This window comes from Strix aluco, chromosome 10 (genome assembly GCF_031877795.1).
Source record: "Strix aluco isolate bStrAlu1 chromosome 10, bStrAlu1.hap1, whole genome shotgun sequence".
NCBI classification, from domain to species: Eukaryota; Metazoa; Chordata; class Aves; order Strigiformes; family Strigidae; genus Strix; species Strix aluco.
Window position 1 is genome coordinate 14,282,695 of NC_133940.1, and position 23,565 is coordinate 14,306,259.

Below are 23,565 nucleotides of genomic sequence, written 5' to 3' on the forward strand. Positions count from 1 at the left end.
ACAAACTACATTTTGTAATTCGTTCTAGTGCTTCTATTTTTTTAAGGGGTTAAATCAAATTAACAAAATTAACTTATAGTAACATGTTAAAAATAGGATTGTTCCCATGTATTTTACAGGTTTCATTAGTGAAATGGTGTTTTAGCAGATGAACAGACAAACTTCCTTAAAGAACTTTGAAAAATGGCAGAATGTGTTTTTTTCCTCTATTGAGAATTAATATAAAAAGTGGAGGAGGTGGTTTTTTTTCTTATATGCTAATATTGTCTTCTAAATTAGCTTAGGAAAAAAAATATTCTAAATCACCCTAACAGAAGTAAAAGGAGATGGTTTACAGGTTTCATCTGAAACACCTGTACTATTGTAACATTTGGAGACTTTCTTCAGAGAACTCATCTTGATAGGTGAACTGAATAACCCAAAAGACTACTCTCTTTCTTTTTCCAACAATTTTAGGTGTTTGAGATTCAAAATAATTTTATTTATGGAAAGCTTCTTTTCAATGGCTGTAACATTTATAGATGAGTTTTCAAACATGCATACTTGTTGGAAACAAAGATGTTGATAAATACTCTTGGGGAGAAGGTGGAGATGGTGGAACTATTCATCCACATATCCTGCATCACTAAAAGGGCATTTGTGACTTACTAATGACTGGTGCTATTGAAAACTGCTAATCTGATAATTGCTAATAGTGCAAATGCTCTTTTTTTCTTTGTCTGTTAGACGCTTTTCATACCAGTTAAGCCTAATAATGAGGAAACAATTCTGTAGTTCAGATGTTTCAAAGCATTTAAATGGAGACCATGACTTTATCTTTTAATTCTTTCTTTTTACTTTGTTTTTTATAGGCAAAGCTACATCCTCTTCCAATCCTGGTAGCCCAGCGCCAGATTGGTACAAAGATTTTGTCACTGATGCAGATGCTGAAGTGTTGGAACATTCTGGGAAAATGGTGCTTCTCTTTGAAATTCTTCGAATGGCAGAGGAGCTTGGAGACAAAGTGTAAGTCAGTTCTAGAAATATTTGTAATGACCTTATACATATGTTAGTCTAACAGTGTTCTTCAGTCTTCATAATGCTGTAGCTCAGTTTTCTGAAGCAAATGTGAGTTTTCCCATACATGCATGTACTCCAGTAAAGTCTTTCTCTGTGTCTAGAAAGTCTGTTTGTTTCAAAGGTAATATCAGGGAGGATGGAAGAAAAATAAAGCGTTACAATAATTAAAATAACCTCAGAGGTGAATTTTCTGTTTCCCTGTGTCTGTTTTCAGCCTAGTGTTTAGCCAGTCCCTAATATCTCTGGATTTGATAGAAGATTTTCTGGAGCTGGCCAACAGGGAGAAAACTGACAAAGAGAAGCCTCCAATTTATAAAGGTGAGTGTCACCTTGAACAATTGCAAAGCTAGTAACTGTTTTACAATACAAGTCTCTATTCAGTCCAAAGGGAATGGATTTGAAATAATTGTTTTAATTAGAAGTATTGTCTGCTCTTTACTATTCCTGAAGGTGGCAGGATTATTGGTCTCCTCTGCAGGTGGTCTCTGCTATCCCATTATGGACTCTTGCTTCTGATTTCATTCTGTATCATCCCTGCTTAATATAGCCTAAGCAGATTAAATGTTCATCATCTGAAAGGAGAGAAAGCATTTTCTTAAATTCTGTACAAAAGTGATGTTATATGCTGATGTGTGGCAAATTGTGATCCTTCCTACTGGGAGAGATAATGAAAGAAAATTAGGCTATTTTAAAAGAGTGTGTAGAACATGCAGAATGTGAATTTCGGCTTTATATGTACTGCAGTAGATTGTTTTATGGATTTCATAAGGGTGCAAAGTATTGAATGAATTATTATCCTAGGGATGCTCAAATGGCGAGAAATTTCTCCCTAGCCAGACATGTCTTCTGCATAGGATGTTTCTTCTGTTTACTCTGTGAGATCCTCCCAGAGCTCCTGATGATACAGTTCACCTTTATGTGAAGTTTCAATTCCCAGTACGTGTTGATTGAAGAATTATTTTGAATCTGCCATTCCTTTCAAATACTTTGTTAAGTGTAAGCATGTTGAATAGTTGCATCAGAGAAATGTGGCTTAGCGATACCAACCAACACCATAGTTGGATGAAGATCTCCAATATCTATTTCTCACAGATACATTGTTTCTGGCTGTTGCTTCCTTAGCTTCTGAACAGTTGTCATCTTCAGATGTTACAAGCTGTCTGTGTTTTATGGAGTTTGCACCTTTAGTCGGAGATGATGTTTTAAGGTGTGGGTTTTTTTTTCTTTTGTGGTAGTTCTTTTGGTAAGCGATTAGACCATGTATCATAGCAAGATTCACCATATAGAGATCTTCCTGACATAACTCAACAATCTGTGTCTCATAATTGATTGTATTGAGTAGTGCTATCTCCTAAAAATACTGTTTTCTTTATAACTGATGGCACTGTGAGGTTCATTTTGTGTACATACACCTTGATGGCCAAAGAAAATTAAAGGTTACTTGTGAATTGAGGAGAGAAAAAAAATCTTCTGTCAGCTGTAGCTTGGGTTTTTTTTTCCCTATCTGTCAAGAAGCAGCCATAACTCACAGAGTGATTAAATTGAAAAATATTTTTTCTGAATTTCAGTTCCAAAACGATCAAACCTTGACTTTTGAAATCTCATTTTGAGCATTTACTTATGAATGCTATTTGTATAGGAGAGACTATTTGGAGAAGAGGATGCTGAGGGGAGACCTCATTGCCCTCTACAACTACCTGAAAAGAGGTTGCAGAGAGCTGGAGATGAGTCTCTTTAACCAAGTAACAAGCAACAGGACAAGAGGGAATGGCCTCAAGTTGCACCAGGGAAGGTTTAGACTGGATATTAGGAAGCATTTACAGAACAGGTTGTTAGGCGTTGGAATAGGCTGCCCAGGGCAGTGGTGGAGTCCCCATCCCTGGAGGTGTTTAAGAGTTGGGTTGACCCAGCGCTGAGGGATCTGGTGTAGTTGGGAACTGTCAGTGTGAGGTTAATGGTTGGACTAGGTGATCTTCGAGGTCTTTTCCAACCTAGATGATTCTGTGATTCTGTGACTGACTTACACTAATTGTGTAACATGAAACTACACAGATCAATTGGGAAAGTACAATTGGTACTATAATGCCTAAAAATTAGATGTAGTTATTTTAAAATCAACTTTGGCTCCAAGTTAAGGCATATCTCTACAAATGTGTTTATACAACTAGAAATAGTGAAAAACCAGAGTAACTACCCAAAAAAAGATCAGGTCTTTTCAAATACTTCAATTAAAACCTAACCTTGGAACATAATTTGATTATAAATTTGTATCTTTAAATTCCAATCTGTATAAAACTGCTTTGAAGAGTTTCATTTAATATCAGTTGGTCTTTTTGTAAAAAAATAACAGAATCTTAATAGGAAATGGATAGTGATAGATGCTGGATGATTTTTGCAAGGTAAAATGGTACTGACAACATTTATTCTATTTTGAATCATTTTAGACAAAATTGGTTTAGGGCTTGTAGGAGCTATTGCAGGCTTGTGGGTAATCATTGTTATCACAAATGCAGTTGCTATTATTTTCTGTCATGTTCCATATTTTGTATTTTGTTATTAGCTTCACTACATAATTTTCAAGGCATGCCTGCGGCAAGCAGCTATATCCTCCAAAAACTAACTTTATCTTGAATAACCTATAGTCTTCTCCCATTGTTTTAAAATGTCAGAGAATAGTATATTTTATGTTCCATATTTGGTTTTTTTTACTATTTAGGGACTTGTGTATACTCAGTATTATCAGTCTGGTTACTTCTGCAATCAGCATTTTAGTAATTGGACTATTACATTTACAGGCGAAGGAAAATGGTTCAGAAACATTGATTACTATCGCTTAGATGGTTCAACTACAGCTCAGTCAAGAAAGAAGTGGGCTGAAGAATTTAATGATGAAACTAATGTGAGGTGAGATCTCTACTGATACATATACTTAATTTTCCCTCCTCTCTTTGTTCCCTATTTATTTGTTACTTGTGTTAGCTTAATGACCTTAAGGCTAGGCAAATAACAACACTGTCAGGTTCAGAACTTGCACAAAAATTGTGCAGCAAACTAGGTTTCTGTTTCCTGAGATTACTTCCATCTGTACTAATCAATACTTACTCAGTGTTTCCTTGCTGTTTTCATTCTTGTTTAGATTGTCAGCAATTTGGATCAGAGACAGTCTTTTTATTACAATTACTTAAAAGACTGCAAGGACCTAGGAAGGTCAGAGTTCCATGGGGTCTGGCCAGGAGACAGCAGTTGCTTGGCTGGTCAGCAGCATACAGCTCTCTTCAGCCATCTCTAGAACTGTCTCCCAGCCATCCTCTTTCGAGTCTGATTTGGATAGGTAGATAGATACAAACTTTGGAAAAGTTTAGTGAAGTTAAGGAGCTGCACCTTCCTATATTTGTTTAAAAAATAAAATATGTAGTTATGTTGCAGTCATTTGTAATGTACAGAAAATTAAAAAAATTAAATGGAACAAAGTAAAATATTTCAGTGTTAATACTCTACAGTAGTTTATTCTGTCAGATGTCTGTCAAGAGCTCATTTTAAGTTGAACCTGAGTGAGCTGGTATTAAAAAAATGCAGATACATCAAAGAGCCAGTGTCATTCTAGAGTAACCCTGAAAGGTTGCTAGCCAGGAAACAGTTTCAACAGCATGGGATGTGCCTGTTTAAAATTATGGTTTAATTTGATATAACTAATTTTATTAGAGTTTGAAAATGCAAAACCAAAAATTTTTTTCTTACCCACCAGTTTTTTAACAGTAGGTTTGCAAAAGGCCCTGATCTGTATTTCTAGGAGTGTTATGTTTTGTTAAAAGTGTTGTCCTTGTAAAATCTGCATCTGTTTTATGCTTAATGCAGTATTTTAATGAAGTGTTTGAGTTATTTCAGTGTATGAACAACTCCATAGTAACACAGCAACATAGGAACAATAGTTGTTTTCCAAAACATGAAAATTTTGTAACTTTTCTCTGTTCCAGAGGCCGCTTGTTTATTATATCCACTAAAGCAGGTTCCCTCGGAATTAATCTCGTGGCTGCTAATAGAGTAATCATCTTTGATGCTTCTTGGAACCCATCGTATGATATCCAGAGTATTTTCAGGGTTTACCGCTTTGGGCAGAACAAACCTGTGTTTGTGTACAGGTTTTTGGCTCAGGTAGGTTTCTGTCTTGATATTTTTGTCATATTCTGGTGCTGCAATCAAATTTATGAATTGTAACTATTCGGACTTGTAACTATTTGGACTTGTATTGAAGTCTGGAGTGGTCCACACTAATCAGTTATTTTCCAGCCCTAATCTGATAGCAGTATTTGGCTACTGAAAAAGCTCTTGAAGGAAGGATTGGTAAAATAAGTAACTACTGAAATTATTCCCTGTTAAGCCCACCTTGTCTGATACGTTGTGTAACAAATTCTGGAATTCTAGCAGTGATTCACATGTCCAGACTCAGGCTCCAAGTTCTCAGCTTTTTTAATTTGCACAGCACTAAAAATTCTTAATTGAATAGACTGTATAGAGGATGGTTGTTGCTAGGCAATAGGCTTGCTCAGTGTAGCTGTCTTCTACAGACCCCTGCTCTGTGGACCTCTGATAGTCCAACTGGAATGAAAACACAGGGAGCTCAAGAATTTTTTTTATAAAAAGACATCCAGTCATGATTTGAAAACTTGTATCACACTCTACAGATACTAAAGATGTGTAATAATTTTGATGCTCACTCATCTATGCTTTCTTTTAAGTATAATGCCATTATTTCTGTTAGGAAGTATCCTGTTTCATCTTCTAGTTCTTCAGGTGCTATAGGGTAGACTGAAGACCTTTTCCCAGTAACAGTACCTGACTCTTGATCAAAGGTCACTATTTCCTTGCCAATTTAGATTACTTTTTGTAACATGTTGTTGTCAGACATAGGCTTTTTCTTCAGGCTTCAGTCTATTTTTGTCGTTTTCTATGTGCACTTTTGAACTGTTGATATCCTTTTTAAATTACGATGTTCAGAACAGACTGTGCTGTTCTCACACTTCCAGTAGTCATCATCTTTTTTTTTAACAAGAAATCTTTTTTTTCATCAGGGATCTAATTTTTTCATACACAGCTGTGATGAATTAGACTTGTCTGCTTCCCTTCCCTTCTCCTCTCCACCCCAGTGATACGGTATCTGTTTTCCTTTTTACAAGCCGCTCAAAGCAGCAAAATAAGGTACATGGTGTGAAAATAGCCATTTTTTGGGCCATAATCCTACTTTGGAGAATTGAAGTAGAAATGGATCTCTTCAAAACACTACTGAAAAAATACATTTCTTACTCTAGTCAATACTAGATGACATCTGTCGTGTACACAATTCATATTACTTTGTGTTCGCTTCCAGTTGGTTTTTTTTCTCTTGTTTTTTTGTCAGCAAACAGTGTTTGCAGGTAACTTTATAGATACAGGCTCAAAGAAATGAGGAAAATAGAGTACTGTTATGTTGTTGTTCTAGCTCTTTTTATACCTATTAGGTGGTTTTCCTATATGATAAGAAGGTCCAGTATCTGTGTGAAAGTGTGTGTCATCTCTTTTTTAGGGAACGATGGAAGATAAAATCTATGATCGTCAGGTAACAAAGCAGTCATTGTCTTTCCGGGTTGTTGACCAACAGCAAGTTGAACGTCATTTTACTATGAATGAACTTACAGAACTGTACACTTTTGAGCCAGATTTGCTGGATGATCCTAACTCAGAAAAGAAAAAGAAGAGAGATACACCCATGTTGCCAAAAGTAAGTTGATGCACATCACTAGGAATTACATGCTATAAAAATAACTTACATCTGTTTCAGGACATGATTTTGGAAGGAGAACAGTGCAGTGTTTTCACTTTAGAGCAGTATTTTTCACTTTGAATGGAGGTGAATAGCAGGTAACACAATAAAATATGTAATTAATGTAACAGATGGTATAATGAGCTAAATAATGAGTTTCTCTTCAATGTAATTGACAGTATAAGAAAAAGATCTTCAGCTGAAAGACAAAAATTTTCAATCAGAACAAACAAAAACATATTTGCACACAGAGTGAATAGAAGTTTAACTGCAGGAAACTGTGGAAGCCAAGATTCAAATTAACATCTAAGTGGGTGCTGCTGATACCTAGCATTACCTCAGTTTGTGATAACAAATCTGTGAGGTGATAACTGTACTTCACGGTCTGTTTTTTATCTACCTAGGTAAGACTTTGTAAGAGTCAAATTAATCCATGCTCTCCTTAGCCAAGCCTCCTTGGTTTTTAGTTTCTTGTTTAACTGTTCTTGTAGGGACCATTAATATAGATACAGTAGAGATAGGGAGAAAGTTGCACTTACTTACTGTTTAAGTGAGGAAAATTGGACAAGCTAAGATTTTTGTAATCTGTTTTTAGTGTTTCCAGTACTATCAGAGACCAGTGACATTTTTGTAGACAATCATTTATACAGTTCAGTGAGAATGCTGATATTCTGTACCCTGAGCTAATATGAAGTAGTGATGTCAGACCTTTTTCTGACTCGGTGCTAAATGAACTTTTAGGATCGCAATGGTTTGTTTTCACTGACACCTGCCTAAATCTGTTGGTAATGGATGTGGCATGTGTAGTAGTGGTTCATTGTCATTGCTCTATGTAGTAGTGGTTCACTATCCTATGTAATACTTAAGGAACTGGAAAATCTACTAACTGAATTTAAAAATAAAAACTGTAACTTTTACAGTCAGGCAGGAGTAAACTTCAGGGGAAAAAATAACTGGTTCAGTTATTCTATTCTTTTTTTCCAAGTCAGTTTGTATTTAAGATTAAGCTAAGATTTTGTACTTTGTCTACTTTATACTCTTTGTGTATGTGGTCTGCTAGAGACTAGCTCATCATTAAGCTATTGTGCAATTATCTTTGCTTCTTACCAGGTGAATAGCTAGTAAGCAGTAACATGAAAATGTGTGGCCCGTAGTTAGTTAACTGGTTAAATTTGAGTTACTACTGTAGGTCATTCTACAGTGCTTGGGTGAGGTGAGGGAGGCTTTCCAGTTTGTACATCCTATTAATTTCCAAGGAAAAATGGTATGTTTTCCATTCTAGACTATCTGTAGACCACTACAATATAATAAATTGTGGTCAGGCATTGCATTGGCATTCTTAATAGTTAAGCCATTCTCTGAAACAGTCTATTAGACCACCTACAGTGTCTGTGCAGCTGCCAGGGGGATTTAGGAAGTGTTAGCCCTGTAAGTGTTAGTCACTGTTACATATGCATTTCAAAACCCTTGAAAACAAACTTTAATGACTGTATCTAAGCTCTTTTTATTACAGTGTTTCTCACTGTAAGCAGTAAATTGCAGATAACTGAAAATGTATTTCTACCTTTTTCCTATGTTGTACATTTTTATTTTGGCAAAATAATTATTTTACTTCCTAAAACATACTCCTTTAGATTTTAATTAATAGTATTTATTTTATCTTTTTTATGTTATTAGTTATTCTATGCCATATACATTTATGCTTTCACAAACTCATAGCTAATGCTTCACCATTTGCTGCTGCTTACTTATTTTTAAGAAAATAAAAATAGGTTGAAAACCTATGAAGCAACTGTTTACTCAAAGCATTGATTGCTCCAATGCAGTAATTATATTTTGGAAGTTACTTGTTTTCTTTTACGACAGTAAATCAATTAACAAATGACGTATAATGTAAAAGAGAAAATTTATAAACTCCAAACTTAGTCTTTCAGTTGTAAATACTAAGTTCCATATTAATTCCATTCCAACCATTAGTGTAAGGTTCGTGTAAGTTAAGTTGAATACAAGCTTTTAACCAAGTTCCTGGCTGTAAATAGAGCAAATCTGTGTACTGGAATTCTGTTTGGTTTTTTTCATGGTTTTGGCAAATGGTATTGAATGGAATTTCATCCTTTTGAAGATGTGCATCTTGGTACATACTGTGTGCAAATTCCTAATCCCTTTTTTTTTTATTTGTTGGCTGAAAAAGCTATAAATCATTAGGTAGATTCATCTTATTTTAGCAGTTTCTGTATTCATGTATTGAAAGCAGGGCTTTGCATCCCTGATAGCCTCACAGATTATGGGAAGCTAGCCATTAACCCCCAAATACATTTCCCTTTCTTTGTCCCCCTGAATTAGTCTTGGTAGCGAGGAAGAATCGTGCTGGATGCTGAGTTCCCTCAGCTCCTGCACAGTCGGGAGTTGGGAGCTGCAGCTGTGACGTGTTGTAGGAAGGTCGTAACTCCCAATGCACGTTTTTAGCTGGCTGGCAGAGTAGTCTGGGGCATGCGTGGTAGATGGTGTTTTCATGTGTCATAGATACTGTTGTGGTGAAAACTTCCTCAAAATGTTGTGGGGAGGAAGTGTTTCTAGGAGTGTTAATAAAAATCAGTAGCTGTCATCATGTAATGTATTGCTTGCAATCTGGGCTTTGGGCAGGGAGTCTGAGGATCAGAGTGAAGTCTGTCATGTATGGCCATCAAATATGCCCAAGTGGCAAGTTACCGTGAATGAATCCTGGGTAGTTCAGCCAAGGAAAAGTACCAAGCAAATAGTTAAATTTAGGGTGATTTCTCTGCTGATTTGGCATTGACCTGCCCTACCTGGATGAACAGTGCGTACTGCCAAGGTAGTAAACTGTCACAAAGGAATTTATGTCAGAAAACTCTGTTTCATTTGGTACTTATGTTTACTATTTTGTTCATCCCACTTTTTAAAAATTATTTTGGCTGCATTTGTCTTCCCTGTGAAGCTCAGCTGGTTGGGATATTTTATTTTCATTTTATCCACAATTAGGTTCTTGCTTTGCCCACAAAACTGAGGTAGCCCGTAGTTGCAGTGACTCCTTTGATTCCTGTGGTCTGTTTAATTGAATTGTGGCTCATGCCTTATTTATAATATCTAAGTTTAACTTGTATGTTTTATTTCCTATTCTGTCTTTTATTTGGCCTATCCAGTTCTCTAAAATCCTACACAAACAATCAGAAGCAAATATCAGCTGTAGGAAATATTGCAGTGGATGTTATTCTCTAAATTGTGCAAGGTTATTAAATCAGAAAGTTAACTATTTCTATTTCGGTGTAATTTTAGCAGACGTGTATGATTAAGCTTTATAATTACAAAATTTCTTAACACATTCATAGCATAGCATTTTTTTAAAAAGTTGATTAAAAACATCGGTATGCTTATGAATTTTATTGTAACATTGATTAATTACATAGCATTTGGAGATTAAAATTTTCTTTAAGATCTTGTCACATGATATTCTGATGCTTTGTTCATGGTAAGTTCAGTACACCCCATCTGATCTCTGCAGCTCTTAGCTGGAAACAAAGGCCATTAAAACTTACCTGTATTACTCTTCCATCACTGAGCTGTCTACCCCTTGACTGGGCTGTTCCTTTGTAAGTACCAGCAAAGCAAAATATGCATTTAGGCTAAAAGAGGCATTAGTTCTGGCTTTTACAGGTTTTGTGTACAATTGCCTCTCTTTGTCTTCAGGCTTCTTCTACATCTTCAAAGCATAGTCTGCTGAACATTATTGTGTAATTTTATTGTTGTACAGTAAGGTAAGGGATTACCTTTGTAATCCTTAGCCGTGTTATGAAATGCACAGTAAAACACGTAAATATACTGAAAGTGTCAAGTGGAAATACAACTAGGCTCTGAAAGAACAGACTCCTCGGAACATGGGTACAAAGATGTTGAAAATATGCATTTTAGAACTGACCCCTTCCAAACATGCTTTTCGGAGGGAATTATGGATAGAAATTAGGTGAAATGTTTTCCATCTTTTCTCCGACCATCTAAGCATGAATGTGGAAAAACCTGGAGGGATAATAGGTTTTCTGCTGGATGTTTGCTAAGTCAGAGAGCTTCTTGACTTCAGTGACACCCCACAGTAGGAAGGTTTTTTAGGTGTGCAGCCAGGAATGATGTATGTTGAGGAAGAGTGATTCAGAGCTGAGCATTAGGAGGGTTCTTGTAACCCCTAGCTTTAACACAGCTTTCAACTTCTTTGATAGAAGAAAAAGTTTTCAGTTCTTTTGCTTTTAATGGGTTAAGAGAATTCATTCTATATTGTTTTAAAAGTCAAAGCCATTTTGTGAGTGAAGAAACAAATATTACTTGTTTTTTAAAAATATATCCTTGAGAATTTTGGTTTTGCAATAATTCAAGTTTCAGTCAAAGACCAGTTTTCTTAGAAAGTGTTATTAAGGGGAGGAGGATATTGAATGTTGCTATTTTATATAAAAAATCATACGGCAAATGTCCTATGTAGTTTTTCTGGAAGCTTATCAAAGTTTCATGTCAAGTGTTAATTTTAGCAGCAATTTTCTGCCCTTTGCGGTCTGAATAAGACCTTCAGGTTGCTGGGGAGTGCTGAGGAGCCAGTGTGTACAGTTCTCAGCGGAAAATGCCTATTGCACTACAACCATAACTTCATAGCACCATTTCTCTGCCCTTCTGCATCTTGAACAATGTAAATACTTGGTAAAACAGAATATTTTTATGAATGTTGTTCGCATGAATTACTAAATTAGTCTTAAGTTCCACTGCTTGATTTCATTTACCTGCTATTCCTGCAGAGTTGAAAAGGAGTAGTTTAGAAATTCAATACAAAAAAGGTGTAACAGGTGTCTTAGACTGAATAATCACTCAGTCAAATTTGCTGTATTTAAGTATAGAAGTAATTACTGTATAGAGGCCGTGAGCTTTATGCAAATCTAGTGACTAATTATCTAACACAGACTAAAGGCATAAGCGGGTTTTGTTATTACTTCTGTAGAGTAAATTCAAAAGGAAAAGATGGTGTAAAATGAGAAAAGTCTGTTTAATGTATTATGATTGTATTTCGGGTGTTACATTTTACTTTGCTCTGAATTTAACAGTGGATCTGGAGTATTTTTTAAAATCGGTGTGATTTAAGACTGGACTATTGTTTTGGGTTTTTTGAAGTAGGTTCTCACAGACTCTTAATGCTCAGCTCCCGAAGGATTGTATGCTGGGGTAGACTTGGCTAATATGTAGCTAACAGGAAAAAGTTCTTTCACCACAAATACTGATAGCTGGACTGAGTGATAAGTGCAGTGCTTGTGGCTTACCTTGGCCAGTGCAATACATATATCTCAGAATAGTATATCTGAGGTAGGAGCTGGACAAAGACATAATGGGAGGGCACTGTGTGTCCCTCAGAGCTGGCGGTATTGCACCCTCTGTTCCTCTCTTATTCTTCCCTAGATCAGCATGTTCAGTGGATTAGAGTCACAGTCACATTTTTATGTGAAATGAAAACTTGGCTCAGTTGAGGTCATGTAATGCAGATTGGAAAAGCAGATTAAAATAATAGTTCCGATTCGGTTGGATATAGTATATCGTTATTTTATATTACCTCAGGACATAGCCAGGACATGTGTTTTACTGTAGGTTCTGTACTAGGGGACAATTTTTTGAATTTTGGAAGGCCGTTGATCTCAGAATCAGAAGAATTTTCTGCTTATTTGAATTTTATTTTTATTTTTAACCTTGGTATTAAATGCTCAATTGGTTGAGAAAAACTTGGTTATGAATTACAACATAACTCACATTCCTTTATGGAAGACTTCCTTCTCATACATTTATCTCTCCATAGTATTTAATTTCCATGAGGATTTTAAAGTTCAGAACCTTTTTTCAGTATCTCTTAATTTTTTCATTCATCACCAGGATTTCATCTTAAAGCTTATAAAACAATTGATAATCATTGTTCTATCTACCAGCTAAATAAATGAAAAGGAATACTTATTCTGATGATTTTTTTGTGTGTGTGTAAGGTGAATTTATTTTTTTTAATTGTAAAATTAAACAAACTAAATGGCAGTACCTTCCATATCCTGGTTTTCAAGCTCCATCGTTAAAGTTAATGCAAAATAAAGTTTAGACAAAGAAAAGCAAACACACAGTTGGATGTAATTTAAACCACATTTCGAAGACTGTGTTGGCTAAGTGAGTGTGGATTATATTCCAGTATTGTTTTCAATAATAGTGTTGCCATGGAAATTAACGCATATGCATGTCCAGGAACCCTCCACACACTGATGTACAGCTACGGTATGCTGAGAGACTTTAATTGTGTTAGCTTACTTTTGTAATATCTTCTTGACTTCTTCACCCACTTCATCTAGATGTTTGTGTCATATCCTATTATTGCATCCCTTTTCTCTCTCTGCCTTCTCTCCCACCATCCCAAAAATACCATTATTTGTTCCTTGTGCCCCTTAGTCATGCAGATATTACTTTGAATATTTTCTTGAGGAGCTGGTGATGAAAGTATTGATTCAGATTTAGGGAGACCAGATAGTAGAAGGATGAAACAAAGACTAGTTTATGTAATTGGTTAACATAATTGAGTATTAAACACACAGAGAAAAAAACAACTTTCTGTAGCTGTTGTGACAAAACCACTGGTCCGGACTTCCACATGCAGTTCCCAGTGTTGTTGCAAAAATCTGTTTGCTTGTGGGTACAAGCCATTCTTTCCAATCCTTGTTTGGTCTAGATTATAAAATGTCAGGGTAGGACAGTTTATATTCCTGTTTGAACAAATGCCTAGCAGAATAAGGGCACGATGTGAAGTGGGTCTGCAGGTATTCATATAATTCTACTGCAAAAAGTATATTCAGTGTAGTTGCTGTCATTCATTTCAGGAGTGGTCCAAAAGTTCACTGAGATAATAGCTTTTGTATTATGAATCTTAGACTGAATGCTGAGCTGTACCGGAGCTTTATGTGTGTGTATATATATGTATATAAAATGTTAGCATGCCTGTGAACAAAACCTTCACTATAGCTTGCCGTTATAAAGGACATTGTAATTTGGTTAACCTTAAAAGCAATTATGCATTAGGGGTATTGTGGAATATAGAGGTCTAAATTGCAACCTGCTGATCAAATCAGATTCACAGCAGTGATTTGACCTTCCATAGTCCAGATGGGGGGGACTGTTTATCTCAATATGCATCTTAACAGTTTTAAGAAAGCAGCTTTTTTCTGTCGGATGCTGGTGGACAGTTGATGGACCAAAGTACCTACTTAGTGTTTTAAATCCAGTAGAGGTGCTATTTATATATTATAGACATAGATTATTGATAGGTCCTCTCAGGTATCCAGCCTAAGCAAAGGAAAAATCATTGAGCACATTCCATTCTTTTTAGGTTCTTAAACTGCATTTATTGTTGTGGAATCTTAAGTGCATTCCTGTGGTTCATTAAGTGATTGGACTGTCATCTCTGAAACAGATTGTTAATCCATTACCCTCCCTCTGAGGAAAATTGTACTATTAAATTATTTTTTCATTTTGTTTTGTTGTGAAGTGCTCTGAGCTGCTATTTGTGGAATTGGGTCAAAAGCAGTAAGTTAGGCATGCCAAAGAGTAAATATAGTAGAGCTACTGAGTGACCTCTGATTTTATCATCTCTTCATTTGAACAGGATACAATTCTGGCAGAACTGCTTCAAATCAATAAAGAGTATATAGTTGGATATCATGAACATGATTCACTCCTGGATCATAAGGAGGAAGAGGAACTCACTGAAGAAGAAAGGAAGGCAGCATGGGCAGAATATGAAGCCGAAAAGAAGGTAAAGCTATCTAATCAGGTTCACATACATGAAAATAACCTTTCCACATTTAAGTACCTCTTACCTTTTCAGTTTGTTTGGGGGAGGTTAATTTTCTTATAGGCCAAGAAATCACAGAATCATCTAGGTTGGAAAAGACCTTGAAGATCATCTAGTCCAACCATTAACCTCACACTGACAGTTCCCAACTACGCCAGATCCCTCAGCGCTATGTCGACCCTACTCTTAAACACCTCCAGGGCTGCTTCTTTTGTTGTTGCTGTTTAGGAACGTTCTCCAACGAACGGTACTTCTTTCTTTCAGACGCCGTTTTCCAGTTAGATACATGAAGGTCAAAGAAAGGCAAAAAATATGGGGGAAGTTCAAGTACAGAGGCAGTAGCTAAACCCAAACTGATGACCCCATTCCTTAATGCAGATACGCTTCTGCCTGCTTTAGGCTGCCTGTGCAGGAAATAGAGAATAATACACATGAAGATACTTGGGTGTCAAGGCAGTCAGGCTGTAATTGCCAATTATAAAAGGAGATGGTGAGGCTACAATATTGATTGAGTTTTTGGAAGAGAAACTAAAGTAAATATAGTACATTCTGCAAGCATCATATCTTCATTGTGCCAAGTTAGATAAAACAGGGCCAGAGGATTTGTGCTATAGAAGAATGGATATGTAAAGCAAATTTTGACGTATGAAAAATGGAGATTCCATGTCTTGTTTGCTCTTTCGATGCTGGTCTTTTCTGTGTATTTTCTTCATTGCTTTCATTTAAAAGTTACTTTTTACGCACACATTTTTTTTCTATTTCATAATAAAATTCAACTGGTGTTCTGTGTAATACCTCTCTTTTACCATTTGAGGGAAATTTCTAGCTCCATTAAAGGTATACAGTTGATTTCAGGACTTTTTGCCACAATCCCACAAACGTATCAGCATTTGCTAGAAAGAACCTAAAAGTTTTGGGTTTTTTCCTTTTATTCCTTGTGTCTTATTTGATATTTAAGCAGGTGGTAGAATGAAGAAAATTGTAAATTGGCTACAGGTTTGGGATTTTTCACTGTAAAAGGAATGTGATAACTTGGTGTAACTGGAGTTTAATAGTAGGAAGATTCCAGGAAAGGCAAAGTTTGGTATTCAGTAATCTGAAAGTACGAAAAGTGGATGTATAAATTGCCACTGACCATCTTGAGTGAATAGATAGATGACAAATGAAAATGGAGTACTGGGAGAAGGTTTTGTGAGGAAGAAGAAACAGGAAGATATAATACAGTAAGCACTGAAATTGCCCCATGAGCAATCCATATGGGAGATGAGCTTTATATTCCTGCTAATAAATTATGCATTTGGCTTCTTCAGAATTTGATTACAGTGAGGTCAAACTCAACATTAAGTAGTGGGCTTGCAATATAAAAAAATGCATCTTAAACAACTTAAGATATACTAATAAGTTGTGGTCATTTTTTTTCTTAGTATGCCAAATAATTGTAATTAAGCTAAACTCACATATTACTCAAGACTGGAATTTAGGTTCCTTTGTGATTAAAATGTCCTCTGAATTGAGGTTTGTGAAGATCTTCATTTACTGAGATGGGTTAGCCTTCACATGCAACGTACAGTGCCTGTAGTCTTCTCTAAGGGCTGATTCGTCTGCATATGGTATTTCAGGGGTTATTATAGAATACCATGAATTATCAGAGTTACTAAAATATAAGTATATTTTGTGTTTTTAAGGGCTTGACTATGCGTTTCAACATGCCAACTGGGACCAATATGCTTCCCACAAATTTCAACTCTCAAACACCATATATTCCTTTCAATTTGGGTGCTCTGTCAGCAATGAGTAATCAACAGCTGGAGGTAAGTAGCCATCCGAGTAGTGTAACACGTCTGTGTTGCTGTAAGGCTGCATGTTTTTTTTCTGTCACAAATAATGGATAATGTAATTTTTAAATACTTTGGTATTTATATAACTGTGCCCTGTTTTTAATAGGGGGGGGGTTTGTGTGTCTAGCTATATTGAGGTCTAACCTGTATGCATAGAAACCTATACCTGTGTAATGTCTCAGGATTCTGGAAAACTAACTGCGTTCTTTGCAGACATTAATTGCCACATCTAGCTTTCTACCTCCATCTGTCTTCTGTCCAAGAAGAGATTGGAGAGAGGAACGCATGATCTGTTCCTCAGTTATCTCAGGTCTTGGTTTGCCATCTTAGCTGTAGTAGCTGAGGGCATTTCTTCCTAAGAAGATGCCAGGCTGTGAACTGCAGGAGTTGAAGTCTTGTGATACCTACTGGTGTCTGGTGAGGAGTCTGTGCTAAAGAATTGAAAACCTCTAACAAAGTGTGCAAATCAGGGAGACCTGTGTTGAATAGACCTGAGTAATTATACATAATATATGCTAGTATTATGCTAAAGGAGATAATTTAGCATAATAGATAATATTTTGAGCACACAGAATGAATTGGAACTGTAACATCAACAAAGTCAGTATCACAGAAAATTTACCGGTTAGAAATGTAGCACTCCTGTGATGACCTGAAAACCTTTGGGTACAAAAATAGTTTTTTATAAATACTCTCCACTGTACAAATTAGCAGATTTATACGTGCTGTTCAATTACTCTATGCTGAAATTCAGTTGCATGGAAGCTTAGACTTAGTGACTTGTGCAAATTGAGAGAAAAATGAAATTAAAGTCTAGGTACACAAGGCAAAGATGAAGAAAACTTACACAAGGTTGGCGAAGAAATGTGTTCTTTATACCTATGCTTTATAATTAATTTTCTGTTTTTTTCTCAGGACCTTATTAATCAAGGAAGAGAGAAGGTTGTGGAAGCAACCAACAGTGTAACTGCAGCAAGAATTCAGCCCCTTGAAGACATCATTTCAACCATAGTGAGTGAAATGGATAACTGTAGGTTTAGGTCAGGAGATGGGAAAACGTTAAATGTTATCAAGCAAAGAAATTACTATTGTATATGGTCATTCAGCTGATTAATTGCATTATTAATGAATATATTTTCCAGTTTGTATTGACCATTATCCATGTAGCTTGCAGTAACCCTTAATGGTATCTAGATGACATAGAGCCTTAGAGGACTAGCAGTTTAGATTCATAATTATTTGGCATGCGCTGAAAATGCTGATTTTCTACAAATAAGAATAATAATTATACACAAACAAGATGTATTTCCTATATCTTGTCCTTATCTATTTTGTCTTGGGCTGCCACATTTCTTGCTTGCTCCCAGTAATCTAGAGGAGTATTAATTAGAACTAATAACTTGTAGTTCCAATTCTGGTGAAGTATATTTTTGCATTTACTGGAAATTGGGCTGTGTTTTAACTCTTGATACAACTCTGAACATAATGCAGGACCTCAGTTACCATTACGGTTTTGTTAAATGACTAGTGCAAAGAAAGTTTTGGTTTTTCTCCTTTTCAGTGGAAGGAAAATGTGACACTCACGGAGAGCCAAGTACAGGCCCTGGCACTAAGCAGACAGGCAAGCCAGGAGCTTGATGTCAAGCGCCGAGAAGCCATCTATAATGACGTCCTTACTAAACAACAGATGGTAAAATATCTAATATTTATTTGATCAACCGTTCATGTTTGAACTGGTGTGTTGAGTATGGACTTTGCATGTGTGCATTCATAAAATAGAAGTGTATGTTTAGGTGCATAAATATGTACTTACAGAATGTGTGTATTTGCTGGCGTTGTGTAATGGTGTATGTGATGCAGCATCAGGAGATGATGGTGACTTCTCCAGTGTGTTGGATTGCATTGCTCAGCCTCATTGAAGGAGGCTCCATGGGAAGTTCATTTAAAAAAATACTCAGCAGATTTTTCTGTTGAAGTAGTTGTCCTGAAGGTCATGAGGCTTAAAGAGAAATCTGATTCCCAGAGCTCAGAAAGCAACTTATGAAACACACATCTTAGAAAGTATTGGTAATGTTTTTTTAGCTTAGAATTGTTTTGCAGAATTTGAAAGTTGCCCAGATTATGTCAATGGGAAGAGTTTTCTCTTAGGCAAACAAACATTTAGTGACAGACCGCATGCAGGACTTTCAAAGGGAAGATAAATGGTACCTGACAAATAATGTTGTAACTTATACCTGGGAATAATTTCACAGTATAGTGCATGTTGCCCTAGCAATTTACCTAAATGCTGTATGCAATACAATAGGCAAGTCATTAAGAGAACTTGGCCCTAAATGGTGTTACTAAATGGTTTCTACAGTAATCAGCCTGTGAATACCATCACATTAGTGATGGTGATAACAATGGTGCTTTTTTCCTTCAGCCATGCTATCCCTAACGAATTGATTTTAACTCTGAACTTGATACTTGCAGCATTGAGGCAGGTCGTGCACTTACAACAGCTCTACTTTCCCTTCACAGTTAATCAGTTGTGTTCAGAGGATACTTATGAACAGAAGACTACAGCAGCAGTACAATCAGCAGCAACAGCAGCAGATGTCTTATCAGCAAGCAGCAATGAGTCATCTCATGATGCCAAAGCCTCCAAATTTGATCATGAATCCTTCCAACTACCAACAGATAGATATGAGAGGAATGTATCAGTCAGTGTCAGGTGGTATGCAGCCACCACCATTACAACGAGCACCACCCCCAATGAGAGGCAAAAATCCAGGGCCTTCCCAAGGGAAATCAATGTGATTTTGCACTAAAAGCCTAAAGGATTGTTAAAATCAGAGAATGAACTTTTATTTTTTTAGGAATCAATGGCTTAACAGAACTCAACTGTAAAAAATAAAAATAAATAAATAGTTTGGTTGGTCCCCTTAAATGCCATGTTCCATATTAGTGTTTCAGCTTTGTTTAAATGGGACATAATGTTTTCCCTGTTGTCAGTGATGTTGCCTAGAATCTTCTTACATATGTTGAGTACAGGAGATAACAAGTTGTTTTCAGTGAAAACAAGTCCTCCCATAACAGTAGCATCTCCACAGGTTTCCTGTCTAAACTCCTATGCTTGCTTTTAGTAGCTGCAAAGCTGTCATCAGATTCGAGAAGCTTAGGAAGGACTGCAGGTCTGTATGTTTCAGTATACCATATGTGAATTGTAAACAGCTGAGTTCTTGATTAGAGTTGATTCCTCAAATTATGGAATACTTTTCTGCTTACCCATTTCTTTATATTAGTGGGAATATTATAACAGAAATAGTCTAGTTTCCTTTTGACTGAGGTCTGGACTCATACTATATCATCTATGCTGAATGAAACGGGAACTGAAAATACTCTTTGAAACAGAATTGAGTGCAATATTCTTAAATACTACTGCTCTGAAACTTCTGATTCATGCAGTTATATAGAAACTGTGTATACAGCCTTAAATAGTGACTTGGGGAAGGTGATTATTCTTCCCTAGTCTTCTGCCATTTTTTATTTTCAGTTTTATGTGAAGGAATAACAAATGGTGATCTTAGAGTTAAAGATGTTTTTCCTTCACACGCTAATTTACTCTATGCGGAGTCCAATACAAAGCACATTTCTGTTAACTCCTTAATGCTGGTGCTACTGTCTTTTCCCATTGCCGGCAATGGGAGACGGGCCAAGAAAATTCAATTCCTGGTATTTTGGGGGTTAAAATAGTGACGGTGGTCAGGGTCAAACCCTGTTATATGAACAACTTTAAAATGGCAGAACCATTGCTGATTTAAAATTGATAGAAAGTGCTGTAGCAACTTCCAGAGCTGCCAGAACAGTGAAATAACTTTTCCTCTATTAGATAAGAGTTTGGATTATGCACTCCTCCCCATTCCCTTTGGTTTGTGTGAAAAACTGATTTAGTACACAAAGAGATTGATTTCTGTTTTGTTTTAATGTAGACCAGAGATAAATTTCTGGTTAATTATATATCATTAGCACTCTCTTTACCCACACGTTTTGTGCTTGTGAAGATTTTAAGATAATTAAATACAAATAGGGCTTTTCTTTGAATATAGTTTGGTTGATTCTTCCCCCCCCCGCCCCCCAAGAGGTTTATAATCTGGGGGTAAAAGTAAGTGACAGGAACATTTGAGGCAATGGTGTATTGACTACAGAGAAGTCTGGAGAAATGAGTGGATGGAGGCTTTTGCTCCAGATATTGCTGGACTCTTCTGACTTGCTGACATGAACTAAAATTGTTATGGTTTCTGGAAAGTTTCTTGCAGGAGTTTGAGTTCTTGCCCTGAATGGACAAGTGGTTTTTGCATCTAAATATGCAAATCTTACACGATATTTCATTTTGTGATTGAAACTTGGTTTGTGATCTGAACAGAGTTTGATCTGTTGCAAAACCAGCTAACACGCTGCTGTCTTGGACTCTTCTATTACAAGATACCACAAAAGAACCTCAGTATGTTCTAGTGCTTTGCCAGCTCTACGATAAATTTAATTTGGGGGGAGGGGAGCAAAAAGAGACGCATTCACACTAGAAGAAACAAAATGTGAGACTGAGACAAACATTTGAAGGCAAATGTACTCTGGACAACTCTTAACCGATATTCCTACGTGTCGTGAATAAGAGAAATACTTTCTACCAAACCTGGGAATGTTCAATGGAGTTTTACAGTAACTCAGAGACTTAAATGTGGAAGTTTTAGGCAACATTTAAAGGCACATTTTTTTTCATTCTGGACAAAACTATGGATAACAGAAGACTAATGCATAAGAAGAAATCAGAGATAAGCATTGAAATAAAACTTGGACCACTTTGCATACATGTTTCTCACTTGACATTTTAGCTGCATAACAATGTGCTTTGAGTATAACATCAAGCTTTAACAGATATTTAAAGACAGAACATACATCAATAAGATAATAAAAGGCTCATTTTTATATTTGTTTTAGATGTTTTAACTAGGTGAAATGGCTTAAGATGACGAATAAAAATGTTGCTTGTAATACAGTTTTGCCTGCTAAATTCTCCACATTTTGTAACCTGTTTATTCCTTTGGATGTAAAGCGTTTTTGCTTAGTATTGTGATATTGTATATGTTTTGTCCCAGTTGTATAGTAATGTTTCAGTCCATCAACCAGCTTTGGCTGCTGAAATCATACAGCTGTGAAGACTTGCCTTTGTTTCTATTAGATGGCTTTTCAGTTCTGTATTAAATATCTTAAGTACTATAGAAAAGGTGTCCCTTCTTCCTATAAGGCTGTTTTGTAATATATATAAGGACTGGAAATGTGTTTTTAAAGAGAAGAAGCATTCAAGTATGACGATATACTATCTGTGTTTTCACCATTCAAAGTGCTGTTTAGTAGTTGAAACTTAAACTATTTAATATCTCATTTAATAAAGTGACCAAAATACATCAACGTGCCTTGTGCTACATTCACAATACAGCGTTAACTCCACAGGGATACAGGCTGAGAGCTGTCTTTTGAGAACTGCACTGCCCTGTGAGTTTAAGCTCTCATTTTTTTTCTGCAGCGAGGTACCCGTTACTGGATGTAGCTGTTAATTGCATTTAAGGAAAACAGTTGTGGTCCAGGTTTTCAAATTATATGAATTAATAGTAGCTTCTGCAGCCAATCTTGTCTATTAAAAATGAAGAGCGAGTTACTGCCCAGCAATGATAAATTGTTAAGTGTGAGGTGAAGTTCTACTTGGTCAAACTAGGATAACCTACTTGCATATTTTAACGTCATAACTGTACTTCTCCCTTCCTCAGTTATTGAATCCTACCTCTTGGGCAAAAAACCCTTTCCTGCACAAAAAAAAGCATGACAGTTGTGTTTTAAATCTGCCCCTATGCTCCTTCCCTGTACTGGAAGCTTTTCTGTGGCTCCTGGCCAGTGCTGCAGCCACATTACTGCTCTGGATGGGCCTGCTCGGAGAGGTGCAGCTGGTCTTGCTGGTAGGTGAGAAAGAGCAGGTGCTGTGGAAATCATGTCTGGTGTGAAAGCAAATTGTGTGTAAGGGGCAGTGTGGGCAATGTGTTTTTAAATATTCCTGTAACTTTGAACTCGATCAAAAACTTTGATAGCAGGTAGCAGGAGGCTCGTGGATGTGGCGGAGGCTGGGCATTGGCTGTCTGTGTCGGGCTGGGGCATGTCCTGGGATTGTCCCCGTACAAACCAGGCCTGCAAGGTGCTCTAACGCTGCTGAACTCTGGCGTTTTGATGTGTCAGGTGCTAAATGCTTACCCTGTGGCATTTTTTGTCTTTACCTCAAAAGCAGAACCACTCTGAGCCCGGTAAATAAAAGTAAATTCATCAGTTGAAGCAAAAAGAGTTTTGGATAAATTTTCAACATTTATGGAAAGACAAATGTCCTAAACTTTCCCAGCTGGAGATGTTTGGAAAAATGCTGGTGTTGCAGCATCAGCCATGTAAGCGTGCAGCGTCTGAACTTCCCCGACCTGCTCAGGTGTTGAAGTGAACCCCTGCGCACCCTCTGTGCTGTAGCCTGTACCCCGGAGATGTGTCCTTACATAGAGCACCGGCACGATGCCACCCGGCCGCGTCTTCGGGAGAGCTGTGCTGCGGTGAAGAGTTGAGAGCAAGCTGTGGCCTCAGAGGCGGTAGCGGGCTGGGTGCTCTGCAGCCAAGGCTCATCCCGTGGGCAGGCAGCATGAGTGGCCCTGGGTCGCCTCCGGGCGTGCAGCTGGTGCACAGCAGAGACACAGTCATGTTCCATCCGGTCATAGCTCCTGTACCTGCTGTGCACGGGGGAGGTGGTGACTGAAGGAGGGTGTTGGGAAGCGGCTGAGGGCTGAACTGGGGAGGGAAGGTGAGACCCAGGGGTGGTGGGGTCACCCCTTGGGTCTGCGGTAGGCCACTCCTGAGGTCTGATCTCAAACACCAGTTTGGCTTTGTGTTTAATGACTGGTGCATGAAAAAGCTATTTGAGGCACTGAATATGAAACAATGATTGA

General features: G+C 37.0%; 1 protein-coding gene across 8 annotated transcripts in view; it reads left to right on the top strand.

Moving 5' to 3' along the window:
- Nucleotides 1-21,999, top strand: part of ATRX (ATRX chromatin remodeler) — an 88,611-nt gene extending 66,612 nt beyond the window's left edge. For 7 of the 8 annotated variants that reach the window (XM_074835342.1, XM_074835344.1, XM_074835341.1 and 4 more), the window contains 10 exons: nucleotides 852-1,005; nucleotides 1,274-1,377; nucleotides 3,855-3,963; nucleotides 5,034-5,211; nucleotides 6,620-6,814; nucleotides 14,529-14,678; nucleotides 16,403-16,528; nucleotides 17,471-17,566; nucleotides 18,117-18,245; nucleotides 19,076-21,999. In XM_074835342.1, the coding sequence (XP_074691443.1) occupies nucleotides 852-1,005; nucleotides 1,274-1,377; nucleotides 3,855-3,963; nucleotides 5,034-5,211; nucleotides 6,620-6,814; nucleotides 14,529-14,678; nucleotides 16,403-16,528; nucleotides 17,471-17,566; nucleotides 18,117-18,245; nucleotides 19,076-19,354 (1,520 nt within the window). In that variant the 3' untranslated portion in view covers nucleotides 19,355-21,999. Of the gene's footprint in view, nucleotides 1-851; nucleotides 1,006-1,273; nucleotides 1,378-3,854; nucleotides 3,964-5,033; nucleotides 5,212-6,128; nucleotides 6,256-6,619; nucleotides 6,815-14,528; nucleotides 14,679-16,402; nucleotides 16,529-17,470; nucleotides 17,567-18,116; nucleotides 18,246-19,075 lie in introns of those variants that run through there. The other variant, XM_074835345.1, reaches the window with a different exon arrangement.
- Nucleotides 22,000-23,565: the final 1,566 nt, after the last annotated feature.